Genomic DNA, 23,731 nt, shown 5'->3' with positions numbered 1-23,731 from the left:
TGGCGCGTCCACGTCCCTCAATGTATATAACTCAGCGGACGGAGAGATAGACCCGACTCAATCAAAAAGAGGCCCTGTGCTAAATTTATATTTGAGGTCTTTTTATTAAAAAAAAAGTACACTAAATAAAAATTTAACTACATTCTGCGTGTCTATTCTGTTTTTCTATTTTGTGTGCGTGTGTGTTTTTTTTTCTGCTAAATAAATTTATATTTTATCTGATACATATAACTAGGCCTGCTGAATTAATCTGGGACCTTAAAATTTTTTGGGTCTAAGTGCAGTTGTGTTGACTGGACCGGTTGATCACCGGCCCTGCGGAGAGAGTACATGTTATGTTAGATTATAGTTTACTTTTACCTAAAAAGTATCATATATGTACAATTTTCATATTTTTGTAAATTTAAATTTTTTTAGTTAATAAATGTGACTAGATTTTAAATTTCCGAAATTAATTATTTCATGTATCAGCCAATCTACAATTATGAGTGTATAACATCCTTGATGATCTTTGAGATCATTTAACAGCATCAGCTCTGAAACTCAGCATATAATTTACTCCCTTGTCCCAAAACAAGTGTTGCTTTGACTTTTTTCACGTGATTTGAGATGCAAAAAAACATACTTTTATATATGATTTTTAAAATTTTATTTTTTTTTGAATAAAAGTTTAACATCTATATTTTTATTTAAAAAAAAAAGAATTCTCAGAAAAATGTTTTTCGTGCACCTTAAATTACATGCAGACAAAGTGATATTTATTTTGGGAGGAATATGATTCCACACAATGTTTATCAAGAAAAGCTTGGAATAAGATAATATAATAACATGACTATATGAAAGGTAAATGCCAATCAACTCAAAGGAAACTACATGTACTATATTCTTGCCCGTAAACAAATTTTAGAATCCGACCAAAATTTTAGCTTTGTGAATTGTGCCTGCTTCCTTGAAATCTCAGTCCCTAACAAACTATCAAAATTATATTGAATTTTCTACGTTGTGCCTATCGGCACACAATAGTCACTAACTTCTATAAAAATACTAGTTTTTGATTGGTGGATGGATAATAAATGTTGATGACGCCCCTGCATTTACACCAATTCCACCAATCAAATAAAACTATTTTTCCGAGAGTTGGTGCTTATTGTGTGCCCTTGGACACACATTAGAAAGACCGAAATTATATATGCTAATAGCACATACATAAATTTCTAATTAATATGATTTTTAAAATTCATATATTAATCCATAGATATAATGAAATTTTATGCAAATCTCTCCGATTCAATCAAACAACCATTCTTTTCATATGAACACGAATCTATAAACTTCACTAGAATATTTAGATATATTTAATACTGTATCTTAAATAATTAAATAATTAATAATTCATATTTAAATAATTGTGTAGATTCCAATATGAAAAGGGAAACTTAGCAGCAATTACCACAAAGTTGCAGGTGAGAAACAAGTGCCCAGCCCAAACACACGTTAAATATGCGGCGGCACGTCGGTAAAGCCCATACACGGCAAGCCCATACCGCCAACGCAAGCATCCGTGTGTCATGAATTACAGTGAATCAGATCCTACAAGACAACGTGTCTGAAACTTTGACTTTCAACCTTAAATTCTGTTTCCTTAAGAACAACTCCTTTCCCGTATTTACTTGTAATTAACACTTCAGTATCTTATTACTAAAAAAAAAAATTTAACAACTTTACACGTTCAAAAATCCGGAGATTTCTAAGAAACCATCAGTACCTTCTCGCTATACTCTATATAAATGGATTTTCGATCGATCTGAAATATATATTCACTTGTCATTCTTTCCCTTGTTTTTCATTCCAGAAATCTTGCCTCTTGTTTTAATATAATATAGTTCTGCCAATAAGTGATTCTACTCTGTTGTTGAAATTGTTTAAGTTGTCACTAAACACAAATCAATTGCATGTCTGCTATACTTGATTTGAGTCTTGGTTGCATGGACTCTATTAGTAGAAAAAGATGGCACCTGGCTTTTGCAACCATCTATTCTTCCCGAGCATTCTCTCATTTCTACCCACCATCAAATACCTACAAGAAAGTTGTGCCTGAGAATTGCATTATTGATGTTGCTCTTGCTCCCCATCTGTTTCCAGATGTCGAAAATTCGAGCCTGACACGGCTCGTTAAGGACAAAAGTTTAGACCAGCTGGTGAAGCTCGGGGGTGTGGAAGGTCTGGTGTCTGCTCTCAAGACTAATGCTGAGCATGGCATACACGCAGATGCTGGTGATGTTTCGCGGCGCCAGGAGGCCTTTGGGATGAACACGTATCGTAGGCCGCCTACAAAGGGCTTCTTTAGCTTTGTGATGGAGGCATTCAAAGATCCCACCATTCTCATTCTGCTTGTTTGTGCTGGCCTTTCGCTTGGTTTTGGTATGAAAGAGGATGGGCCTAAAGAAGGATGGTATGATGGTGGAAGTATATTCGTCGCGGTCTTTCTTGTGATTTCTGTCTCAGCAATTAGTAATTTCAGGCAGGGCAGGCAATTTGATAAGTTATCTAAGGTGAGTAACAATATTCAGGTGGAGGTTGTGAGAAACAGAAAGCGTCAGCATATTTCTGTTTTCGAGATTGTTGTTGGAGATGTTGTTTGCTTGAAAATTGGTGATCAAGTGCCTGCTGATGGATTGTTCTTGGAGGGTCATTCATTACAGATTGATGAATCAAGTATGACTGGAGAAAGTGATTATGTAGAAGTTGATCATGAAAAGAATCCATTTTTGTTTTCTGGCACAAAAGTTGCAGATGGATATGCCAAGTTTCTGGTCATTTCTGTTGGTATGAACACGACATGGGGCGAGATGATGAGTTCAATCAGTCAAGATTCTGGTGAAGAAACGCCTCTTCAGGTTCGTCTCAACAAACTAACCTCATCAATAGGTAAGATTGGTCTGGCAGTCGCGTTTCTAGTACTTGTCGTCTTGTTGGTGAGGTTTTTCACAGGAAATACCAAGGATGAGGATGGAAAGACTGAGTACACTGGAAGCAAGACTAAAGTTGATGATATAATTAATGGTGTGGTAGGAATTATTGCGGCTGCAGTTACAATTGTGGTTGTCGCGATTCCTGAGGGATTGCCATTGGCAGTCACTCTTACACTTGCTTACTCAATGAAAAGAATGATGGCAGATCAGGCTATGGTGAGAAAGCTTTCTGCTTGTGAGACTATGGGCTCTGCCACAACCATCTGTACAGACAAAACGGGTACTCTCACAATGAACAAGATGAAGGTGACAAAGTTTTGTCTTGGACATGAAACAGTGGAAGAAAGAAATTTTGCTTCAATAGCTTCTAGTATTATTGAACTCTTCCACCAGGCAGTTGGTTTAAACACAACTGGCAGTGTTTACAAGCCTGATTCAGGGTCTGAACTGGAATTTTCAGGCAGTCCTACTGAAAAGGCCATTCTTTCTTGGGCTGTCTTGGAGTTAAATATGGACATGGATGAACTGAAGAGGAGTTCTAAACTTCTGAATGTAGAAGCATTCAATTCAGAGAAAAAGAGAAGTGGAATCCTGATGAAGAAAAATGGAGACAACAGTATGCATGTTCACTGGAAAGGAGCTGCAGAGATGATAATCGCGATGTGCTCTCACTATTATGACTCACTTGGAAACATGAATGCTTTGGATGATACTGAAAGGGAGAAATTAAATCAGCTTGTTCAAGGTATGGCTGCAAGTAGTCTCCGGTGCATTGCATTTGCTCATAAACAGGTGTCTGAACATGAATTTGATGACGAGAAGGCAAAATTAAAAGACAACAGCTTGACACTATTGGGTATAGTTGGCATAAAGGATCCATGCCGGCCTGGTGTGAGGAAAGCTGTCCAAGATTGTCAACATGCTGGAGTGAAAGTAAAGATGATCACCGGAGACAATATTTTCACTGCAAAAGCAATAGCTACCGAGTGTGGGATACTAAGGATTGACCAGGACATGGATGGAGCAGTGGTTGAGGGTGTGGAATTCAGGAACTACACCCCAGAGGAGCGAATGGAGAAAGTTGATAAAATCTGTGTGATGGCAAGATCATCTCCTTTCGACAAGCTTCTCATGGTACAATGCCTCAAGCAGAAAGGGCATGTTGTTGCGGTGACAGGTGATGGGACTAATGATGCACCTGCACTAAAGGAGGCGGATATTGGACTCTCAATGGGGATCCAGGGAACTGAAGTTGCCAAAGAGAGCTCAGACATTGTTATATTGGATGATAATTTTGCATCTGTGGCCACTGTACTCAAATGGGGAAGATGTGTTTACAACAACATCCAGAAATTCATTCAATTCCAGCTGACAGTCAATGTGGCAGCTCTTGTGATCAACTTTGTGGCAGCCATATCAGCTGGAGAAGTACCCTTAACAGCAGTCCAGCTACTTTGGGTGAACCTCATTATGGACACGCTTGGCGCTCTTGCCCTTGCCACTGAGCAGCCAACCGCAGAGCTCATGGACAAACGGCCCGTGGGGCGTACAGAGCCACTTATATCAAACATTATGTGGAGGAACCTCATAGCTCAAGCCCTCTATCAGATTGTAGTGCTCTTGACATTACAGTTTAGAGGAGAAGCCATCTTCAATGTCGATGAGAAGTTAAAAGATACTCTGATCTTCAATACTTTCGTTCTTTGCCAGGTTTTCAATGAGTTCAACGCGAGGAAGCTGGAAAAGAAAAATGTCTTCGAAGGGATTCATAAAAACAAGCTGTTTCTTGGAATTATAGGAGTTACTATAATTCTTCAAGTTGTGATGGTAGAATTTTTGAAGAAGTTTGCAGATACAGAAAGGTTGAATTGGGGACAATGGGGAGCATGTGTTGGTATTGCTGTTCTGTCTTGGCCTATTGGCTTTGTGGTGAAGTACATACCTGTTCCAGAGAAGCCATTGTTCAGCATTCTCAAGTGGCAGAACTTGAAGAACATCATTTGAGACCAAATGTCAACTTAGATACTAGAGGTTGCATGTATTTATATTTTAAAAGAAAAATAGTCTTCTACTCTAGAATTCTGTTAGTTCGCATTTGTAATTAAGTGTTGGTTACATATTTAAAATGTTATGTCGACAGCTTTAGAGAACATATATATGAAATAAATCATGCACATACAGACATACTGCATGGTTTAATTTCTTTATTTTGGGCATTCTGAGAATCAAATTGCTCTGAAGCAATTGACTTCACCAACGAAACAAAAGCGTAATCCGCAGACTAGGAGGCGTTTGGCTTGGTTTATGACTTATGACTTAACGTGACTTATGCTTATCTGATCTGGGAGTTTAAAATGTCTGTTTGAATAATTTTGATTTATTAACGATTTATGGATTATTAAAAATATAATAATAAAAATAAAAGTGTTTTATGAGTAATTTATAACTTATGTGTAATTTTTATCAAAAAAAAAGCTCAAAAAAATTAAGTCACTGAAAAAGGTACCTCAAACTAACTTCTGGTTTTAAGTTTTTAAGCCGACTTCTGATTTATTACATAAACAGACATTTTTCAGCTTAAAGTTGGAAACTGTTTTAAGCCCCAGCTTAAAGCTACCACAAACAGGCTCTAGGCTCTATTAAAATATCTCCATGATATCAATAGTTTTAAAAACTATAATAGTAAAGTTTTTAATTATGCAATTTGAATCACTAACATTATTTTTTAGATTATTATTGGACAATAATAATATATATAAAATTTATCTAACAGGTTAATTTGTAATCTTGATAGACAATATATCTATTTATCAATCAGACTACTTTTAAATTTCTATGACTAATAAAACCAAACTCAAGCAGCCGCCCAGATTTTCAACGGATCTCTACCAGTGGAAAGTCCCAAATTTTTTTTATTTCATTTTTGTTTTCTTTTTTCAATAAAACTTGTTTTAAGGTTTTAATTTCCCCAAAAATCTTCCTTGTTAGTTAAGAATTAAGATTAGTGTATTTTTCTCTTAAGTTTGACATTAGTTTGCTTTTTCCGGATCTAAAGATTTAAGGCATTTTCCAATTCGGCCTTCTTTTTTTTAGTTCTCAATTTCATGGAGTTACAAATTTCTCGTTCTTTTCGGTGATTCTATTATCCAAAGTGGTCCGATTATCATATTTTTGTGGGTTTGTTCCCCAGATATAAGGATTGCTTTGGTTTGCCTAGTATTTCATCTACGCATTTGAGTGCTAGTTTGTCACGTTTGGTTTTGATTTTTTGTTATCTCACTGTTTGTGTGGGTTTTGTTATGTTCACACCGTTTGTGTGACTATGTTGCTTGGTTTAGTAATAAAAGTTGTTAGGGATTACATTCTCAGTGATTATGATGGAACGTGACTAAACATGTGTATATATCATATTCAACAAATCGTGTGATTTTTTCTTGAAGAATAATGGATTAATCAGTTATTGTTTGTCTATGTTGTGTTTGTTCATCGTGACCATGTATGTAGATGCCGTATGGTTTTTTATTACTAAATTAACACATTTATCAAAAAAAAAACTAAGCTCAGTTTTGATAAGGGGAGTTTAAAACATCTAAAATAAGTAAAATTATTACTTTTTTAAGTTCACTGCAAAATGAATCAAAAAAATATATGTATGGTACAAAATATCCGTGCATAATAAATATTTCATGTAATATCATTTGAGCATATTGCCAGATTAGTAAAACACTCAATAATAGTATGCAACTTCTTTTATCTTTTTGAAAGTCGGTGTACATTATCTAGGGGAAATTTTTTACGACAACAGAGTATGAACGAGTTCCGGGACTGTTTACGTGACTCAATTTATTTATATGTTTAAGATGCAGTAAAAACTGTGAATTAGTATAAACTGAAGAATGAAATGAATGGCTCCCCGAAAACACCTTTACAGTTCCTCTTTTGGACGCCTCATTTATTTCTTTACGTTACAAAATTTTCCTAAAATAGTTAATGCGTCCCACCACTTTCTTACTTTTTCTTACTTTTCATATTACTTTTATCGGTTTTTCTAGTGTGTGCCCATGAGCACATGCTAAGCGCGGAATTTTACAAGATTCAGAGATTTTGATTGGCTCTCATTTCTTAATAATGGTGGATCCCCCTGCAAATGCAACAACCACACCAATCAAAACCCCTCAAACATATCAAATTCCGCGCTTAACATGTGCCCATAAGCACACACTAGACAAACCCTACTTTTATTACACTATCTCTCTTGTATAGTATTAAAAACCAATGGGTCACACCACTTCACCCACTTTTCTTTTTCTTTTCCACACTTTATACATATTTCCTAACTTTTGTGCCCAAACTCAATGTAAAAAATTGAGATTCTCTTCTCCCCACTTTATATATATTTCTTAAGCTCTATGCCCAAACTCAATGTAAAGAATCGAGAGATACGGAGTGAGTATACAGTTCTAAGTTGTAATGTGTTGAGACGCTCAGGGCTCTTTGTTAATCATTGCGTTAAATAGCTAATTCATCACTAACCCGACTGAAAACTTGCAACTGAGTAATGTTGTTAAAAAAACTTTCAAACGCATCACCAAGTAATTAAAAACTTTCAAAATCATCATTCTCCGTCAGTTCCGTTAAGTAGTTAACGAAAAGTTCGAAAAAGAAATTAAAAAAAACCGAAAAAATTAAAAAAATATTGGAAAAAAATCATGAAAAAATTCAACAAAACCTGATTATTTTTTTGAAAAATGTGAATAAAATAAAAGAAAATCAAAAAATTAAAAAAGCGGAAAACAAAAAGTTTCAAACCTTTTTTTTATTCTTTTCAATTTTTCTAAAACCCGAAAAAAAACTTGCCACCTAATTATTTTCAATTTTTTTAAATTCTTTTAAGATTTTTGAATTTTTTCAGAATATTTTTGAACTTTAGAATTTTTTTTCAGAATTTTTAAAATTTATTATGAATTTTTTGTTTTTTCTCCAAATTTTTCTGAATTTTTTAAGGTTTTTTCAGATTTTTTTTCATTTTTTTTAAAAAAAGTTTTTGAACTTTCCGCTAATTTCTTAACGGAACTGATGGAGAATGATGTTTTTGAAAGTTTTTAAATACTTGATGATGCGTTTGAAAGTTTTTTCAACAACATGACTCAGTTGCAAGTTTCTAGTCAGGTTAGTGATGAATTAGCTATTTAACCCGTTAATCATTTTGGAATTTCAGTAGCTGCTGGCGAGTCAAATCGTAAATCCCATCAATATATTATCAATTTATCATGCTTTAGCTTATATGAAAATGAAACCATGTTACGTGGTCGCGATTTTCACTTTGAGTATAATGATATACAAGACGGAATATAATGATTCTCATATGATTTTCCTGGCTTTCATTCTCTATTATTGGTACTTTGTTTAAACTTTTTTCTTTTCAGCTTTTCGATATATCCATACTACTTTTTATTATTGATAAGACCATAGAAAGTGACTTTTTTCGTTTTTAAATTTCCCTTTTTCTTTTCTTAAGTGCGATTATCGTCTTTATTGTGCAGCATTTGTTATCATACCACAATCTGTGACTTTCATGTAATGCAACGATTCCTCATAATTCACAATCACGTTCTCGACTAAAATCGAAAACTATCTCCATATTTAGGTGATATCATATCACCCTTTTTTTTTAACAGGTCATGTTAAAGATGAAATGGGTGCATGAAATTTATTTTATAAAAATTCTAAGAGGAAAACTTCATGCACCCCTTTGTAATGGATTTTTAAATGATTAACTAATCACCATCTAATCATTTCTTTTTCATATTCTACAGAACAAGAGCATCATAAAATGGTGAATCAAGCATCTATTAGTACAACTGATCTTGTTCGTAGCCCCAAGAGTTAATCTCAGTCATACTCCAAATAATTTGCATAATCCACTGAAAAATCTAAGTTCGACATAAGTTGTCCAAGACCTCCGATCGCAGTTCGGAAGAGCCTCCTCTCACATCACACAACTACAGCCTGCAATTCTAGGATCAATTTCTTAACCCGTTCTGATACCATTTGTTACGTCATGTGACATCCATTAATTCCGTATTAGTATATGATATTGTCCGTTCTGGGTCATGACCAAGCCCGCATGGATTGTTTACGGACCCCTCCCAAAGGCCTCATATTAATAGAGTTCTTTGACTGCTTATATCAAATACAAATCTTTTTTATGTTTCTGGCCAACAAATCAGTGTGACTTATGAGGTACAACAATTACTAGGGATATGAAAAAGAGCCTTCCAGAATGGTTTGGATGCCGTTCTCTTATCCGCTTGAATAGAGAGAATATCCCAATCAAGTTAGAGTCGTGGTTATGAGTGCTACAGATGGTCTAACGAGAGAAATGGAAGTAATGGATACAGGAGCTCCGTGTTCTAGTCGGTGAAACGATTTTTGAACGAATTTTTAGCGTACTTGAAGAGCCCGTTGATAATCTAAGATGTGAGACTTGAGTTGATACCCACTCAACATGAATCATCTCATTTATTAGTGATTATATCGTTCGAACGCCTTCTTAGTTTATATAACTTCTAAACGATTGTTTTTAACTTCTAACAACCGTGTGCTTAAATAAAATCATCCTTTTTAAAAAATATATCCGATCTTCTCTTTTATCAGTGTTTTAAGTATTTGGCTCTTAAAAGAGACGAAAATCATCTAAATAATACATGTGCAAGCCTTAGTATACATTTCCACGACAAAAGAATAACCCTTTTTTAGCTAATATAACACCAGAATAATCTTAATTTAAAAGAGAAACAGGCATAGCTTGTGCATGCTCGTAGCAATGAAGTCCACCGCTTCTAACAACCGGGAGAAGATATTATAAAGGTGTGTCTAGATGCATATACAATAATCACATCGGTCAAAATGTCCCAAATAATACCTTAGCATGAGCTTATGAGCATGCATTATAAAAATCATACTCCCTCCGTCCCAAAATACATGTCACATTTGATTTTTAACTAGTTAAATTGACTATAATTTGACTGCAATTTATATGTATTATATAATTGAAAAAAATAAACAAAAATATCATTAGAAAATATATCTAGTTTATTTTAAGATATAACTTTTTATATTTAAAAATAATAAATAAATAATTTTTTATGTATAGTCAAAGATGAGTCAATTTGACATGTATTTTGAGACGGAAAGAGTATTATAAATGATAAGTAGAGTGGTACTCCCTCTGTTTTTTTAATATGACACATTTGACTTGGGCACGTATGTTTAGGTGGGTTGACCGGGTAGTAAAAAATATTATTTTTAGTTGATTTTTTTTGTGAATTAAAATTATGATTACATATTTTTATTCAGAAAAAAAAATTCAAAAATAATAATTTTTACTACCCAATCAAAGCATTTAAAAATATATATCAAAAAATCAAACGTGATATATTAAAAGACAGAGGGAGTATAGTTTTAGACAAGAACGCAATGTCGGGGGCACGAAAATATGTGCATGAATCCAGTCAAAGCACAGTCTCATGTCTCTCTCAAATGCCATGGCCCAACAAAACATACTTTCTTGATACTCCCTCCGTCCCTTTTTACATGTCTCTTTTGAAAAAAAAATTTGTCCCAAATTACTTGTCCACTTCTCTTTTCAAAGCAACTTTTTGCATGTTTTTTCAAAATGTAACAACTTCCAATGTTTGACTAGCATATATATATACACAACTCTATCTAATTCATTACATTTATTAGGGATATGTATGGAAACAAGATATCCACCTAACATTTTCTTAAGATGCGTTATTTTTTCAAAAGAGACAAGTAAAAAGGGACGGAGGGAGTATTCAATAAAAAATACTACTCCCTATGTCCCATTTTAACTGATGTTTGACTTTTTAACACGTATATTGAGGTGTAAAAAAACAATATCTACACTCAATAAAAAATTTCAATTCTTATATCAAATAAAAGTTTAGACTCTAAATTTTTATTTGATATAAATTTTATAAAAAATAATTATGTTTAGATGTAATTTTTTTAACATCTTAAAATACGTGTAAAAAAGTCAAAAGCAGTTAAAATGGGACGGAGGGAGTACGGTAGTAAGAAAAAAGTTAAAGCAAAATCAAATCCCTCCCTTGGTGAAGCTTGAGTTTTGGTCTTTTTATGCCTCCAACAAAACATCCTTTTGTCATCTCCAATGAATTTATAAAGTGAAAGTGAAAGCTGATTCTTACTCCCTTTCGTTCAATCTTCACTTCCACTTTTCACGATTATATGATCCAACTATGTCCCTTTATTAACATGATTCATTTGGAATCAACTCATCCACCAATCAAGCCGCTTTGTTACTGCTCCAGCTCTCCAACGACCCAAATTCGAGTAATATAAAAATCGATATAATGTGCTTAGTGTATTCAGGTTCGTAGAGATTAAAAGATGTTACTGATAAAAGTATAAGGGAGTTTTCTTGCATTACTGTATAGATGAGAATTGGTTGATTCAGGTCTATGACACAAAGATGTTGGGCCCAATTATCACAACATCTAGCCTTAATGATCAAAATATCATGATCAAAAAAAATATCATGAATATCAATTATTAACACTGAATATCAGTTATTAATGCTACATCGAGTAGCGTTTTAGATATTTATAAAAAACACTACATCATTTAACCTTCTGTTAGAGTTAAAAGAACATAACGTTATTTCATATAATATCTTTTTATGTACACAGAACGTTACTTCGTGTAGTATTTTGTTGGGGTTAAAATAACAAAATACTACACGATCTTCTAAACGCTATATTATCCCATAATTGATATTTGGACCTGTTTTATGAAACTATATCAACTTGGACATTAATCATGTGTTTTGTGAGATTTTAGGCCTTTCATTATTGGACAACATAGGTTTTTAAGAAAAATATGTTACAGGTAATGTTAGGTATTTTTGAGAAATTATCCCAAACTTTCCTCCTAAATGATGTGTTAGAAGTCTGATCCGATAATAATATGACCTATTATATATATATATATATATATATATATATATATATATATATATATATATATATACACTTGTCTGCCATATCGTTTGATAAATAAATTTGAGAAAATTTCTTTGGACACATAAATTTGAGGGAATTTCTTGGGACACATAACAATCCATGCATATCAACAACTGTTCAATTATTTTTCACTTTACGACAGATTGATTTTTTTTATGTGAGACTCGATCATTATTTTTACAATTGGAATGAATAAAGATATAGTACCTGACTAAAAAATGATTAATAAGCGCACTCATGGACACACTAGAAATTCATATCACATGTATAAAACATTATAAATATTGTATTATTTATATAATGTGGATGTTTGGGAGTGGAACTTCTGGACTTAAAAGCCCAGAAGCCCACATCCTCTTTTCACCCCATCTGTTTGGCAAGTGCCCAGAAGCGCTTAAAAAAGGTAAAAGAAGTCCATAAAAAGAAGTTACGAAACAGAACTTTTTTTTAGATTATGCTTAAACTTCTTTCAGCTATATATCAGTTTCCTCCTCTTCAAGTTCCTGCTGTTTTTGTTTGTTTTATTCCTGCTATCTACTTCATGCTATCTCCATCGAAATATGAGATACTTTATTATAAAGATTTTTTTATTTAAGTTTTTGTATTCAATTTTATGAAATACTCAAATATATTAATATCATATATTATTATTTATATAAATTTTTAAACACACTTGTAGATCACTTAAATGTGAGACAAAGCAAACCGAAAATTATTTTTTTATATAATATAAATATTAACTTTAATCTAATATATTCATCAACTTTTCTCAATTTACTTCATAAATATCAAAAAAATTATATTATAAACTACGAAACTATACCAACTTATAAGTTAAGTTATCCAAACACTTAAAAACTTATAATTCATGGTATCCAAACACTTCTAATAACTTATAAGTCCAAATCAACTTCTCACTTGTAACTCATTTCTTTATTTTAAGCAATAAGTCATTTCTTTTAAGTCCAGCCAAAGGGCTCCAATGTTATTTTTCCAAAATGATGAATTCAACCGAATACTTGCTAAATTCTCAAATGTGTCAAGGGCATAGCGGTCTTCCTGAACTAACCTCAATGGTCAAAAAGATACAAAGTTGCATGTACTCATACAAATGTTACAAATCACCGTAATCATAACATAAATCCATCTCACTCGATGGTCTTTTGGAAGCATGCACTTTCATAGCTCACATGAGATAAAATCAACCGTTACAGCTTACCACTGTCTAACAAGATTGAAAAAACCACCATATTACATGGACATACATACACATGTACCATGTATCTAGTTTTCCTACCCTACTACCTACCTACATTAACATAGGTTCAAGTATAAAGAAGAGAGTTGCAAGTACTCTAATGTCTATATCCCCCTATATCTAAAACTACTTTATCTAATCTAATATTCACAGGAGAGAGAGACTGGGAGAGAGATCTGGGGAGAGAGAATTAAAGGGGTCTGCAGAGAGAGGACTGCAAGTTCGAATTATTCTTCTTCTGTGTATGCTTGCTTTTTAATCCCTAGTGCTTCTTTTGGACTCTGCCCCCTGTTTCTTGTTCCAAGACTGTGTTTTTATTTTTTTATATTATTCATTTATTCTTAGATTATTATCATGTCTTTTCCCAAGGCTGAGCTGCCACCATTACAGAACTCAAAAGCATGAATGGTGTGAAGAGAGAGAGAGAGAAGCACCATTGCTTACAAATACTGTGTGTATAATTAGGCCTGGCACTTATTATGCATAATACTCATTGCAAAGTAAAAGGTTCAAGAGAGGAGGGCCTTGCTGAGGCTTTTACATGTGATAAAAGAACTCCATAAAAGCACTTGCATGCGTCTATAAAGATTCATCATCATCATCAATTCATCCCCATATATATCTGAATCTCCAAAAGAAACCATCTTTTTATCTCCACTTGCCAACCCTTGTGCATCTTCATCATTACAAACCCAACTCCTCTGTATCTTCAAAAATCACCATTTTAGTCCATTGTGGTGAGTTTTAGTCATCTGGGTCATTTGGTAATATCTTCTTGGCTGTGTTTGTTTTTGTGTGTTTTTGAGGTCTTTCTGTTACAGTAAACTACACTGTGTCTTCTTACTTGGATTGATTTTCAAACAAGGTGAAAAAACTAGTTTATCTTCTCAGTAGTTGTACTATTTCATTAACTGTTGATATTTCAACACATGTAGCTAGCATATCTAGTTATCTACCTCTATACACAAGCGTGTATATATAAGCATACCCAAATATGCACACTTGTCTCTTGTTCCCCTCTTGCCCCAACCACAGACACTCATGTATGTATGAATATAGTTCCTTACCCTTTCTTGGTCACTGGGTTTTTGGGATAATGCCTAGTTTTGTCTCTACATTTTTGTTTTTTCTCTACCAAGATTTGATTTTGTGCTGCAAATTTTATATGGGTTTTTCTTGAAACTATGTTTTCCTTGGTCTGAGATGTTAAAACTAGATATACTGATATACTAATAATGAACAGGAGAATATTATGGGTTTTTTATTTTAATAGTGAGGCCTGTTATGATTTTAGTTTTTTATTTTTTGGTATCTTTTTCCATTTTCTTGTATCAGAATAGTCTTGTATTTTAATATGAAAAAGTAAGTGTATTCTGCTTCTGCTTGTTGAATTTTAGTTGTTGTAAAATATGGAAAGGACCAGGATCTGTGCCTTCTAGGTGAATATTAATGGCAATGGTGTAAAAACAATTTGATGTATGCTATTTACTTTGCGTGTGGTAAATGTATTTAATCATCTGAATTTCCAAAAATGATAGTAGCTTTATGCTAGTAGTAATTAATTTGGGTACTGGTGCTGACATAATTTCTGATATTTTCCAGGTATTTCAGTACTGAACTGCCATAAAGTTGTTTGGTGTAATGAGTAAAAACTAGAAAGCTCAAGATTTTGAATGCTGAATCTGTTGGAGGATCTTTGCTTTGCACTGCTTTAGATTACCTGAATATTTTAGTGGAGACTGGAGAGGATAGATATATTCATATATTGTCATTATGCCTATTAGGCAACTTAAAGAAGGCTCAGAGCAACACCTTGTGATCAAGCCTCAATTGCAAAATACCATGAATCCAGTTCATAAGCAGCTCAAAGTTGCTCAGAATGGGAAAGGCTCGACCGGGAAAGAAACTCAAAATGTGAAACTTCAAAATCAGTCTTCGCCCCCATCCAAAAGTCGGGGAAGGAGAAGAGGAAGAGGCGGCCGGAAATCTGATCAAGGCGAGGCCTTTATGCGCCCGAGCACACGGCCTTGCACTGCTGAGTATACAGTGTCTCCTCCTGTAACAACTCGGTCTGTTACAGCTGTTGAAGTTGATAATAACAATGGAGGCAAATTGTGTGAAATAGTTAAGGCTTTTCCTTCCTCCAGCAAGACGCTGAGTTTTGCCCAAAGACCTGGTTATGGACAGATTGGGACAAGATGTGTTGTCAAGGCAAACCATTTTCTTGCAGAATTACCAGAGAAAGAATTGAATCACTATGATGTAAGTTGTTTTATGTCTAGTGATTATTTTCAGTTGTCAATCTCATTAGTTGATTGAAATTAAAAAACCAATGAGCTACAGTATTGTTCTTTATGTCGAAAACAATATTAAGGCCCTTCGATGAGATTCATTCAAGTAACTTTCTCACCGCATTGTGACAGTTGGTCACTGATTATGGTATTATGCACGTTTGCCGAGAGGCCTCTTGTTTGAGCCTCGGTGCCTTTAGCTTTCAAAATTTTATTGGACACAAGTTGAATATTAATTCCCAAATGGGCTCCCCATGAACAATCTCAGAAATTGGGGGCTTTGGTTGTTGTGCATATTGCAGATTAAAATGAATGGCCTTCTGCTTTCTCTTTGTCCTTTCCTCATTATTAATGGAGATTTAAATTCGGTCATTAATGTTGTTCTTTTTGCTGTGTCCCCAGTCTGTGACATTCTCTCACCTTATTGTCCTGTATATTGCAGGTTACTATAATGCCTGAGGTGTCATCGCGTAATGTGAACAGAGCTATAATGGCAGAACTGGTAAAATTATATAAAGAATCTGACTTGGGGATGAGGTTGCCTGCTTATGATGGCAGGAAGAGTCTGTACACGGCTGGTGAGCTTCCATTTGCATGGAGGGAGTTCAATATTAAGCTTACTGTGGAAGATGACGGAGTCAATGGTCCCAAGTATGAATTATTGTGTTTTCTTCTTTGATCTGATTCTTTGCTTTGACATAATTTTCATTGTCAAGATACATATTACTAATTATACATTGACGCATGCATGTTACATCTGCTGGGGGAGAACTTTGTAGCAAAATGTTAATATTTATAATTACAAACTTTATGTTACATAAATCTCAAAAGTGGCAGTCTGGATAGAGATACAAGAGCATAAAAGACTTTTTCTCGACTTTTTCTATTTGCCATAAATTTGTGTCGGAAATGAGACATCATACAAAATCAAAGCTCTCCAAATCTTAGAGGAAGCCGGGCTAGGTTAAAGTATGTCATAAGAGGCATCGTCGGAACATCGATTATTACTTTCCATATAAAGAAAAAAAAGTAATACGTAAGCTAATATGGAGGAAATATAGCCGTTCTCAATGTACTTCTTAAGTATTAAATGGCCGCCTCTCTTTTCCTTTTTATCTAAATTCTATATATATGCTTCAGAAGAGTGAGGGAGTACAAAGTGGTAATTAAATTTGTGGCGAGGGCAAACTTGCATCATCTGGGACAATTTTTGGCTGGCAAGCATGCAGATGCTCCGCAGGAAGCTCTTCAGATACTTGATATTGTATTAAGAGAACTTTCTAATAAGAGGTAGGAAAATAGACCTCAGTTAGTTTTCCGAAAATTTATTATGAACATAAAAGCTAATATTTTCATTTGTCTGGCAATGCAACCACAACAGGTACTGCCCCGTAGGAAGATCTTTCTTTTCACCAGACATTAGGAAACCCCAACGGCTTGGCGAGGGATTAGAGTCATGGTGTGGGTTCTATCAAAGTCTAAGGCCTACCCAAATGGGCTTGTCCCTGAATATAGGTATGGACTTGAAACATGTCAAGCTTATTCTTTCGGATCACATTGTTATGGTCTCCTTAACCTTTTTTATATTCAACCCAACAGATATGGCATCAGCTGCATTTATTGAGCCTCTCCCCGTGATAGAGTTTGTTGCACAGCTTCTTGGCAAAGATGTGGTATCAAGAACATTGTCAGATTCTGATCGTATAAAGGTTAGTGCTTTATGTTTTGGTATTCTTAAATGTATATAAATGTTTGTTACTCAAGTTGTTTACAATTTTCCAGATAAAAAAGGCCTTAAGAGGCGTGAAAGTTGAAGTAACGCACAGGGGTAGTGTACGAAGAAAGTATCGGGTTTCAGGATTAACATCTCAACCCACTAGAGAGCTAGTGTAAGATTATTTCTCATAAACTTCCACTTCTTAAATTGACATCAACCGGAGTTAATGCATGGATAAGCTTTAGTTAAAATGCCTTTGGTAATAAGTTTCATTGTTCAATGAGTGCCAATCATGTTTACCTTCCTGCAGCTTGAACTATTCTTGAGTTTATGTTCTTTTTCTTAATGCTCGACTTCAGTGAGGTTGCTCCCCTCTACTTCCTGTTATATAAAGTTCATTGGGTCTGCTTTATTTGAAGTATAAAGTCTACCCTGTTTTTATGTGCAGGTTTCCTGTTGATGACGACTTGAATATGAAGTCAGTTGTTGAATACTTTCAAGAGATGTATGACTTCACAATTCAGCATACTCATCTTCCTTGTCTTCAAGTAGGAAACCAGAGAAAAGCAAATTATTTGCCATTGGAGGTCAGTGTAGTTATAGAACATAGTTTTCTTGGTTCCTACCAGTAAAATTGTTTGCATTCTCCAAGATCATAATTCCTTGCTAAGACTATAGAACTTTTAGGCTTGCAAGATTGTTGAAGGTCAAAGATACACAAAAAGGTTGAATGACAAGCAAATTACTGCTCTTTTGAAAGTAACATGCCAAAGACCAAGAGATAGAGAGAATGATATTTTGCAGGTATTATAATGCTGTAAACTTTACAGGTTTGATGTTTAAGTTGTCTGCTCCTGACTCTGCCCCTCATGTTCTCTTATTATAAAAAAATAAAAATAATTGTAATTTCTCTCTATCTTTTAGATATTTATAACTGGTATTTATGTCATATAAATCATAACTGCGTATCGGTATCTATTGTATATAACACCACAATGATATGAGATCTTACTTCTATGTTGTCTAAGTAGACTCTTGAGCTCTTCTTATTACCTGGCCTCAGCAAGTTGTCGTAATTCAATTTAGCAGCAAATAAAAGTAGACAAATTCATTGAGCTGCTAGAAGACTGATTCAAATTTCTAAACTACAGACGGTGAAACACAATGCTTATGATCAAGATCTGTATGCTAAGGAATTTGGCATGAGAATCAGTGAAAAGCTTGCCTCTGTGGAGGCTAGAGTTCTCCCTGCTCCATGGGTAAAAATTTCCCTCCAATTTCATGTTCATTATTGTCACATATGCTATCCGTTTATCCACTCTCTGATTGCATTATATATTCAGCTAAAGTATCATGAAAATGGCAAGGAGAAGGATTGTTTGCCACAAATTGGTCAGTGGAATATGATGAACAAGGTATTTCCCTTTTTCTAAGAGATAGGTAGATCAATATTTTGTTCTTGTGGCGTTAAACCCGATACTCTGTTAGTCAGTATCAAACTAGAGGAACTTGTCTTAACTTCCTATTTAAAAGTCAAATATATAAAAACTCATCTACATGATCCTTTTCGTAAAAAACTGTGCTGATTGTTCATTTGATTTTTGTGTTCAATAGTTCATTCATCGTCAATGTTTCTATGATTGTAAAAATAATTATACTGTTAACTGATTATTTAACTACTTTAGAGAATAGTATTAAGCAAACAATATTTAGAATGAGCTTATATGTTGGTCATTGTGTATATCACAGAAAATGATCAATGGTATGACTGTTAGTCGTTGGGCATGCATTAACTTCTCAAGGAGTGTGCAAGAAAATGTTGCTCGTGGATTCTGTAGTGAACTGGCTCGTATGTGCCAAGTATCTGGAATGGTAAGTTGTTAATTTTATCCTTCTATGTGTTGTCTAATAATGTGATGTCCACATTGGTTGTTGCCTTTTCTTTTTGATCTTTGCTTTAGCATATTGGAGGAGTTAAGTTCATTATTCTGAATTCTTTTTCCTGTAGGAATTCAACCCTGAACCTGTAATTCCAATCTATACAGCCTGGCCTGATGATGTAGAGAAAGCTTTGAAGCATGTTTATCATGCTAGTGTGAACAAATTAAAGGGAAAAGACTTGGAGCTTTTGTTAGCCATTCTTCCAGACAACAATGGGTCATTGTACGGTATGTCATTTATAAATAAGTGCTGTTCTGTTTATATGTGTAAGTGGAATTATTGTTGAACCTAACATTTTATTATCTGTCAATCCTTCTTAGGAGATCTGAAAAGAATATGCGAAACCGATCTGGGTTTAATTTCTCAATGTTGTCTGACAAAGTATGTCTTCAAGATTAGCAAGCAATACCTGGCAAATGTGTCATTGAAGATTAATGTTAAGGTACCACGTTTTCATCTTGCAGGCATGAAATTTTATGCGAACATATGTTTACAGTGACAAAAATTAACATGTTAAATCTTTCTGATGCATCTGTATATAGAGTTCTGTATATAGCGCTAGTATGGGCTTATATAATGGATGTTATAAGTATTTTCATTTTGGTGCAGATGGGCGGTAGAAATACTGTTCTTCTGGATGCAATTAGCTGCAGAATACCTCTAGTTAGTGACATACCCACAATAATATTTGGAGCAGACGTGACCCACCCAGAGAATGGAGAAGATTCTAGCCCCTCCATAGCAGCGGTAGTTTCTAGAGTGATGCTTTCATACATTATGACTGCAAGGAGCATTAAGGAACTACTTTTCTGATATATCATTTTGATTGCAGGTAGTGGCTTCCCAGGATTGGCCTGAAGTCACAAAATATGCAGGTTTGGTTTGTGCTCAAGCTCATAGACAAGAACTTATACAAGATTTGTACAAAACATGGCAAGATCCTGCACGGGGTACCATTAGTGGTGGCATGATCCGGTATATATTCATTTGTATTTGTTTTTAATTTGACCTTATTATGTTTTTCTTCCATTTCTACTTTTGTGTCAGCAATTGGTGGCATGTATATATGGAATATAAATATCTTAGTATTTCTTGCACAGGGATCTTTTGGTTTCCTTCAGAAAGGCAACTGGGCAGAAGCCATTACGGATTATATTTTACAGGTTAATTTGAATGTTTCTCTTCAATGTCAATTCATGTCATAAACTAGTTCATTCTGCTACTTCTACTTTTTCTTGCAAGATGTAGCAATGCTGGAATCTGAAATGGAGGTTTTTCTGCATATAGTATCTCATAAATAGTTTAATATAAAATATGACATAGCAAAGTTGATATGCCAGCTATCTATTAATGCATTGTCTTTTACTGAACTCCTGTGGTACAATATTGTAGATGTGAACTTTCTACTAATTTATGCGCTAGTATACTATAAGGTCAGAAGAAGCATTACCGTGGATGATTTTTGTTTTAAACTTCTTTGTAGTGGTTAAAAATGTTTGAGACTCAGTTATTTTATGCACATAATATTCAATATTGCAGACTCATATGTAATTGTACATCAACCATTGTAACTCTGTTTGAATATTCAAATATGTATAATCATACGGTTTCATACCAAAAATGTTAATTGAGCTTTTATATTATATTTGCTTGAACGTATATAATTAGTTATGCATCTTGAATTCCTTGATTCTTATGCTGAATTTTATTCAGGGATGGTGTAAGTGAAGGCCAGTTTTATCAAGTCCTACTTTACGAGCTGGATGCAATACGGAAGGTTTGTGATCTAATTAGTTTTTCATTCTCTTTCGACATATAAAGTTGACAAAAACCCTTGGAAAAGGTTACCAATTCATAAATCCTGCGTAGGCATGTGCGTCATTAGAACCCAATTACCAACCCCCTGTGACTTTCATTGTGGTGCAAAAACGACATCACACAAGGTTATTTGCTAACAACCATAGGGATCGAAGCAGCACCGACAAAAGTGGAAATATTTTGCCAGGTATTACACTCCAACGCATGTCAAAATCAGGAATTTTGTTTATAAATGATACTCCCTCCGTCCCAACAGATTGTTTACGTTCACTGTTTGCACGCATTTTGAGGCTCTTATAAAGTATAATTCGATAACGTTTTTTTAAAATTTTTTTTTTTTGAATTTAAGTTTAAACATCTAACTTTTTTTCAGGATTTTTTTAAAAAAAAAATATAGTATGGAACTATACTTTATAATGGTCTTAAAATGTGTGCCCAAAAGTAACGTAAAGAACCTGGTGGGACGGAGGGAGTAATATCAAAACTAGTTTGCAGCATGCTCAATTGTTACTTATAGGATGCCATTAATTGCATTTTCAGGAACTGTAGTGGATACCAAGATCTGTCATCCAACAGAATTTGATTTCTATCTATGTAGCCATGCTGGTATTCAGGTGAAAATCCCAAGTCTTATGTCAGATATGCAATTAGATATGAAGTGCTCTATAAAAGATGATGTTTTTGGTTTCACAATTGTCGAATTAACTGGTTGATAAATTGTTCAATAAGTGTGTTTGTGACAAGCTCAACATATTCTATGACTAGTCAAAACATCACCACATTTTATTTTGTTTTGCATTTTATAACAGGGTACAAGTCGGCCGGCACATTACCATGTTCTTTGGGATGAAAACAATTTTACAGCAGATGGAATTCAATCATTGACAAATAACCTCTGTTACACATACGCGAGGTGCACCCGATCAGTGTCTGTTGGTAAGCTGCTCTTCTTGTTTGTTGATTCTTTTAATGGATTGCGTAACATCTATAGTCCACCTCCACCCACAACATCCCCTGCATTGCCTGGGGATCTTACAATAAACCAGAAAGTAAATAGTATATGATTTTGGGTTGAATACTGAATCTAGCAAGAAAATGCTTTGCCCCAAATTGTCATGTCTTACTATCCCCAGTTTGTCTTAACACACATACTCAAAGTGCTATTAGAGTACAAAAATTGGACTTTTGTCCGCCACATGCAGGGTCTTAAATGATGATATGAACTTCTGGCATGCCTCTTTCTAAAATTCTCACATGCCACTTTCTTAAAAATAAACTATTTTTCTAATAATCATTTATACCAAGTTGTTCAATGTCCCAACCCCCGTCTCTGGATAAAACTCTAGCATTTAAAGAAATGCAGATACAGCCCCAAACATTAATATTTTTACTCATGCAGTTCCTCCAGCATATTATGCACATTTAGCTGCATTTCGAGCCAGATTCTATTTAGAACCCGAACTGCAGGAGAACGGTCAAGGTAATAAGAACACTCGAGGCATCGGAGAGTCGGGGGTGCGTCCATTACCAGCCCTCAAGGAGAACGTGAAAAGAGTAATGTTCTATTGTTAGTACTAGTGATAAGGTAAAGCAGGACTAGCTTTCTGCATATATATGTTTGCATGTATACAGTTTTAGATGGTTGGCAGGTTACAGGCCAAAGCAGAAGCAGTAGATGTAATGTTTGTAAAATAATTTCTAGAGTTGTAACCATTCTAGTATATACCATTTGCTTAGCTCGCTTTACTTGGCAATCAGAGGAGCTACTTCAACAGTGTGCTTTTAAATAAAGAGAATATGAACTTCAACTGCAGTACAGCAGTCCCCATGGAAATATTTTTATCCGCTTCCATAAAATGGAAAAGGAAAGGGGAATGGAAATTTGAAGTAAATGGCGAATAAATGTATTGTTGGAGGGACAAGTTGACAAAAATATTGGAGCCAAAGTTTGTAATAAATCCAAGTTTCTACTTGAAAATGGGAGGACTGAGACTTCGATTGCTAATTGCATATGAGTTAATCCTATAATCCCATTAGATGAACATAATTTATTTTAAAACTTTTATTTTGGTAAAAAATAAATTTTAGAACTATCCAGTCTTTTTGCGTGTATAAAGTCAATTAATTCATCAAATTTGGTATTGAAGTACATTACATTGTGATAATTCATCTAATTTGGTATAAAAGCACATTATATTGTATTATGATCGAATGAAGTGTTAGAGCTTATTAATGCCGGACACGCAGTTCAAAATGCGTTGATCTCATAATTACATAATTTATTTTTAAAACTTTTATTCTTGCAAATAAAATTTGAATTTGAAATTTTAAAAATATATTTCAAAATCAGACGGTCAATACCGTTACAACAAGTTGCGTCTGAATTCAATTATCTCATCTAATTTCATATAAGAGTGCATTCCATTACGTGAGATCGAATGAAATGTTTTAACTCTTTGCAAAAATAATACAGTACCATCCATGCATGCAGTTCCGTCAAAAATCTGTGAAGACCAAGAAGACCAGGAGAATGTTTGGCCACGCTTAAAGCTGGGTTAAAAGTATTTTTGACTTTAAGCGAAAAAATATACGTTTGCATCAAAAATTGGCTTCAAATCAAAAGTTATTTTGAAATATTTTTTCAGTAACATATTCTGTTTTTTAAT

The 23,731-nt window shown here is 34.3% G+C and overlaps 2 protein-coding genes across 4 annotated transcripts; both read left to right on the top strand.

The window, feature by feature from the left end:
* Nucleotides 1-1,763: 1,763 nt before the first annotated feature.
* Nucleotides 1,764-5,179, top strand: LOC108193809 (calcium-transporting ATPase 12, plasma membrane-type). Its single transcript, XM_017360634.2, has one exon. It carries the CDS (start codon nt 1,953-1,955, stop codon nt 4,974-4,976), a length of 3,024 nt encoding a protein of 1,007 aa, XP_017216123.1. The 5' UTR covers nt 1,764-1,952; the 3' UTR covers nt 4,977-5,179.
* An 8,205-nt stretch (nt 5,180-13,384) lies between these two features.
* Nucleotides 13,385-22,878, top strand: LOC108196444 (protein argonaute 10). 3 transcript variants are annotated; one of them, XM_017363735.2, is made up of 22 exons: nt 13,385-13,540; nt 14,901-15,560; nt 16,032-16,240; nt 16,730-16,879; nt 16,971-17,104; nt 17,189-17,298; nt 17,372-17,478; nt 17,755-17,893; nt 17,994-18,110; nt 18,458-18,565; nt 18,650-18,721; nt 19,056-19,178; nt 19,315-19,474; nt 19,568-19,689; nt 19,857-19,994; nt 20,080-20,222; nt 20,348-20,410; nt 20,961-21,024; nt 21,117-21,252; nt 21,606-21,679; nt 21,875-22,001; nt 22,465-22,878. In XM_017363735.2, the coding sequence occupies exons 2-22, from the start codon at nt 15,072-15,074 to the stop codon at nt 22,635-22,637; spliced, it is 2,958 nt and encodes a 985-aa protein (XP_017219224.1). In that variant the 5' UTR covers nt 13,385-13,540; nt 14,901-15,071; the 3' UTR covers nt 22,638-22,878. The 3 variants fall into 3 exon arrangements, with proteins under 3 accessions (XP_017219224.1, XP_017219222.1, XP_017219228.1); XM_017363733.2 differs by lacking the exon at nt 13,385-13,540 and adding an exon at nt 13,896-14,035; XM_017363739.2 differs by lacking the exon at nt 13,385-13,540 and having other exon boundaries at nt 14,923-15,560; nt 16,733-16,879.
* Nucleotides 22,879-23,731: the final 853 nt, after the last annotated feature.

This window comes from Daucus carota, chromosome 7 (assembly GCF_001625215.2).
Source record: "Daucus carota subsp. sativus chromosome 7, DH1 v3.0, whole genome shotgun sequence".
Classification (NCBI taxonomy): domain Eukaryota; kingdom Viridiplantae; phylum Streptophyta; class Magnoliopsida; order Apiales; family Apiaceae; genus Daucus; species Daucus carota.
This window is presented reverse-complemented; position numbering and strand designations above follow the sequence as displayed.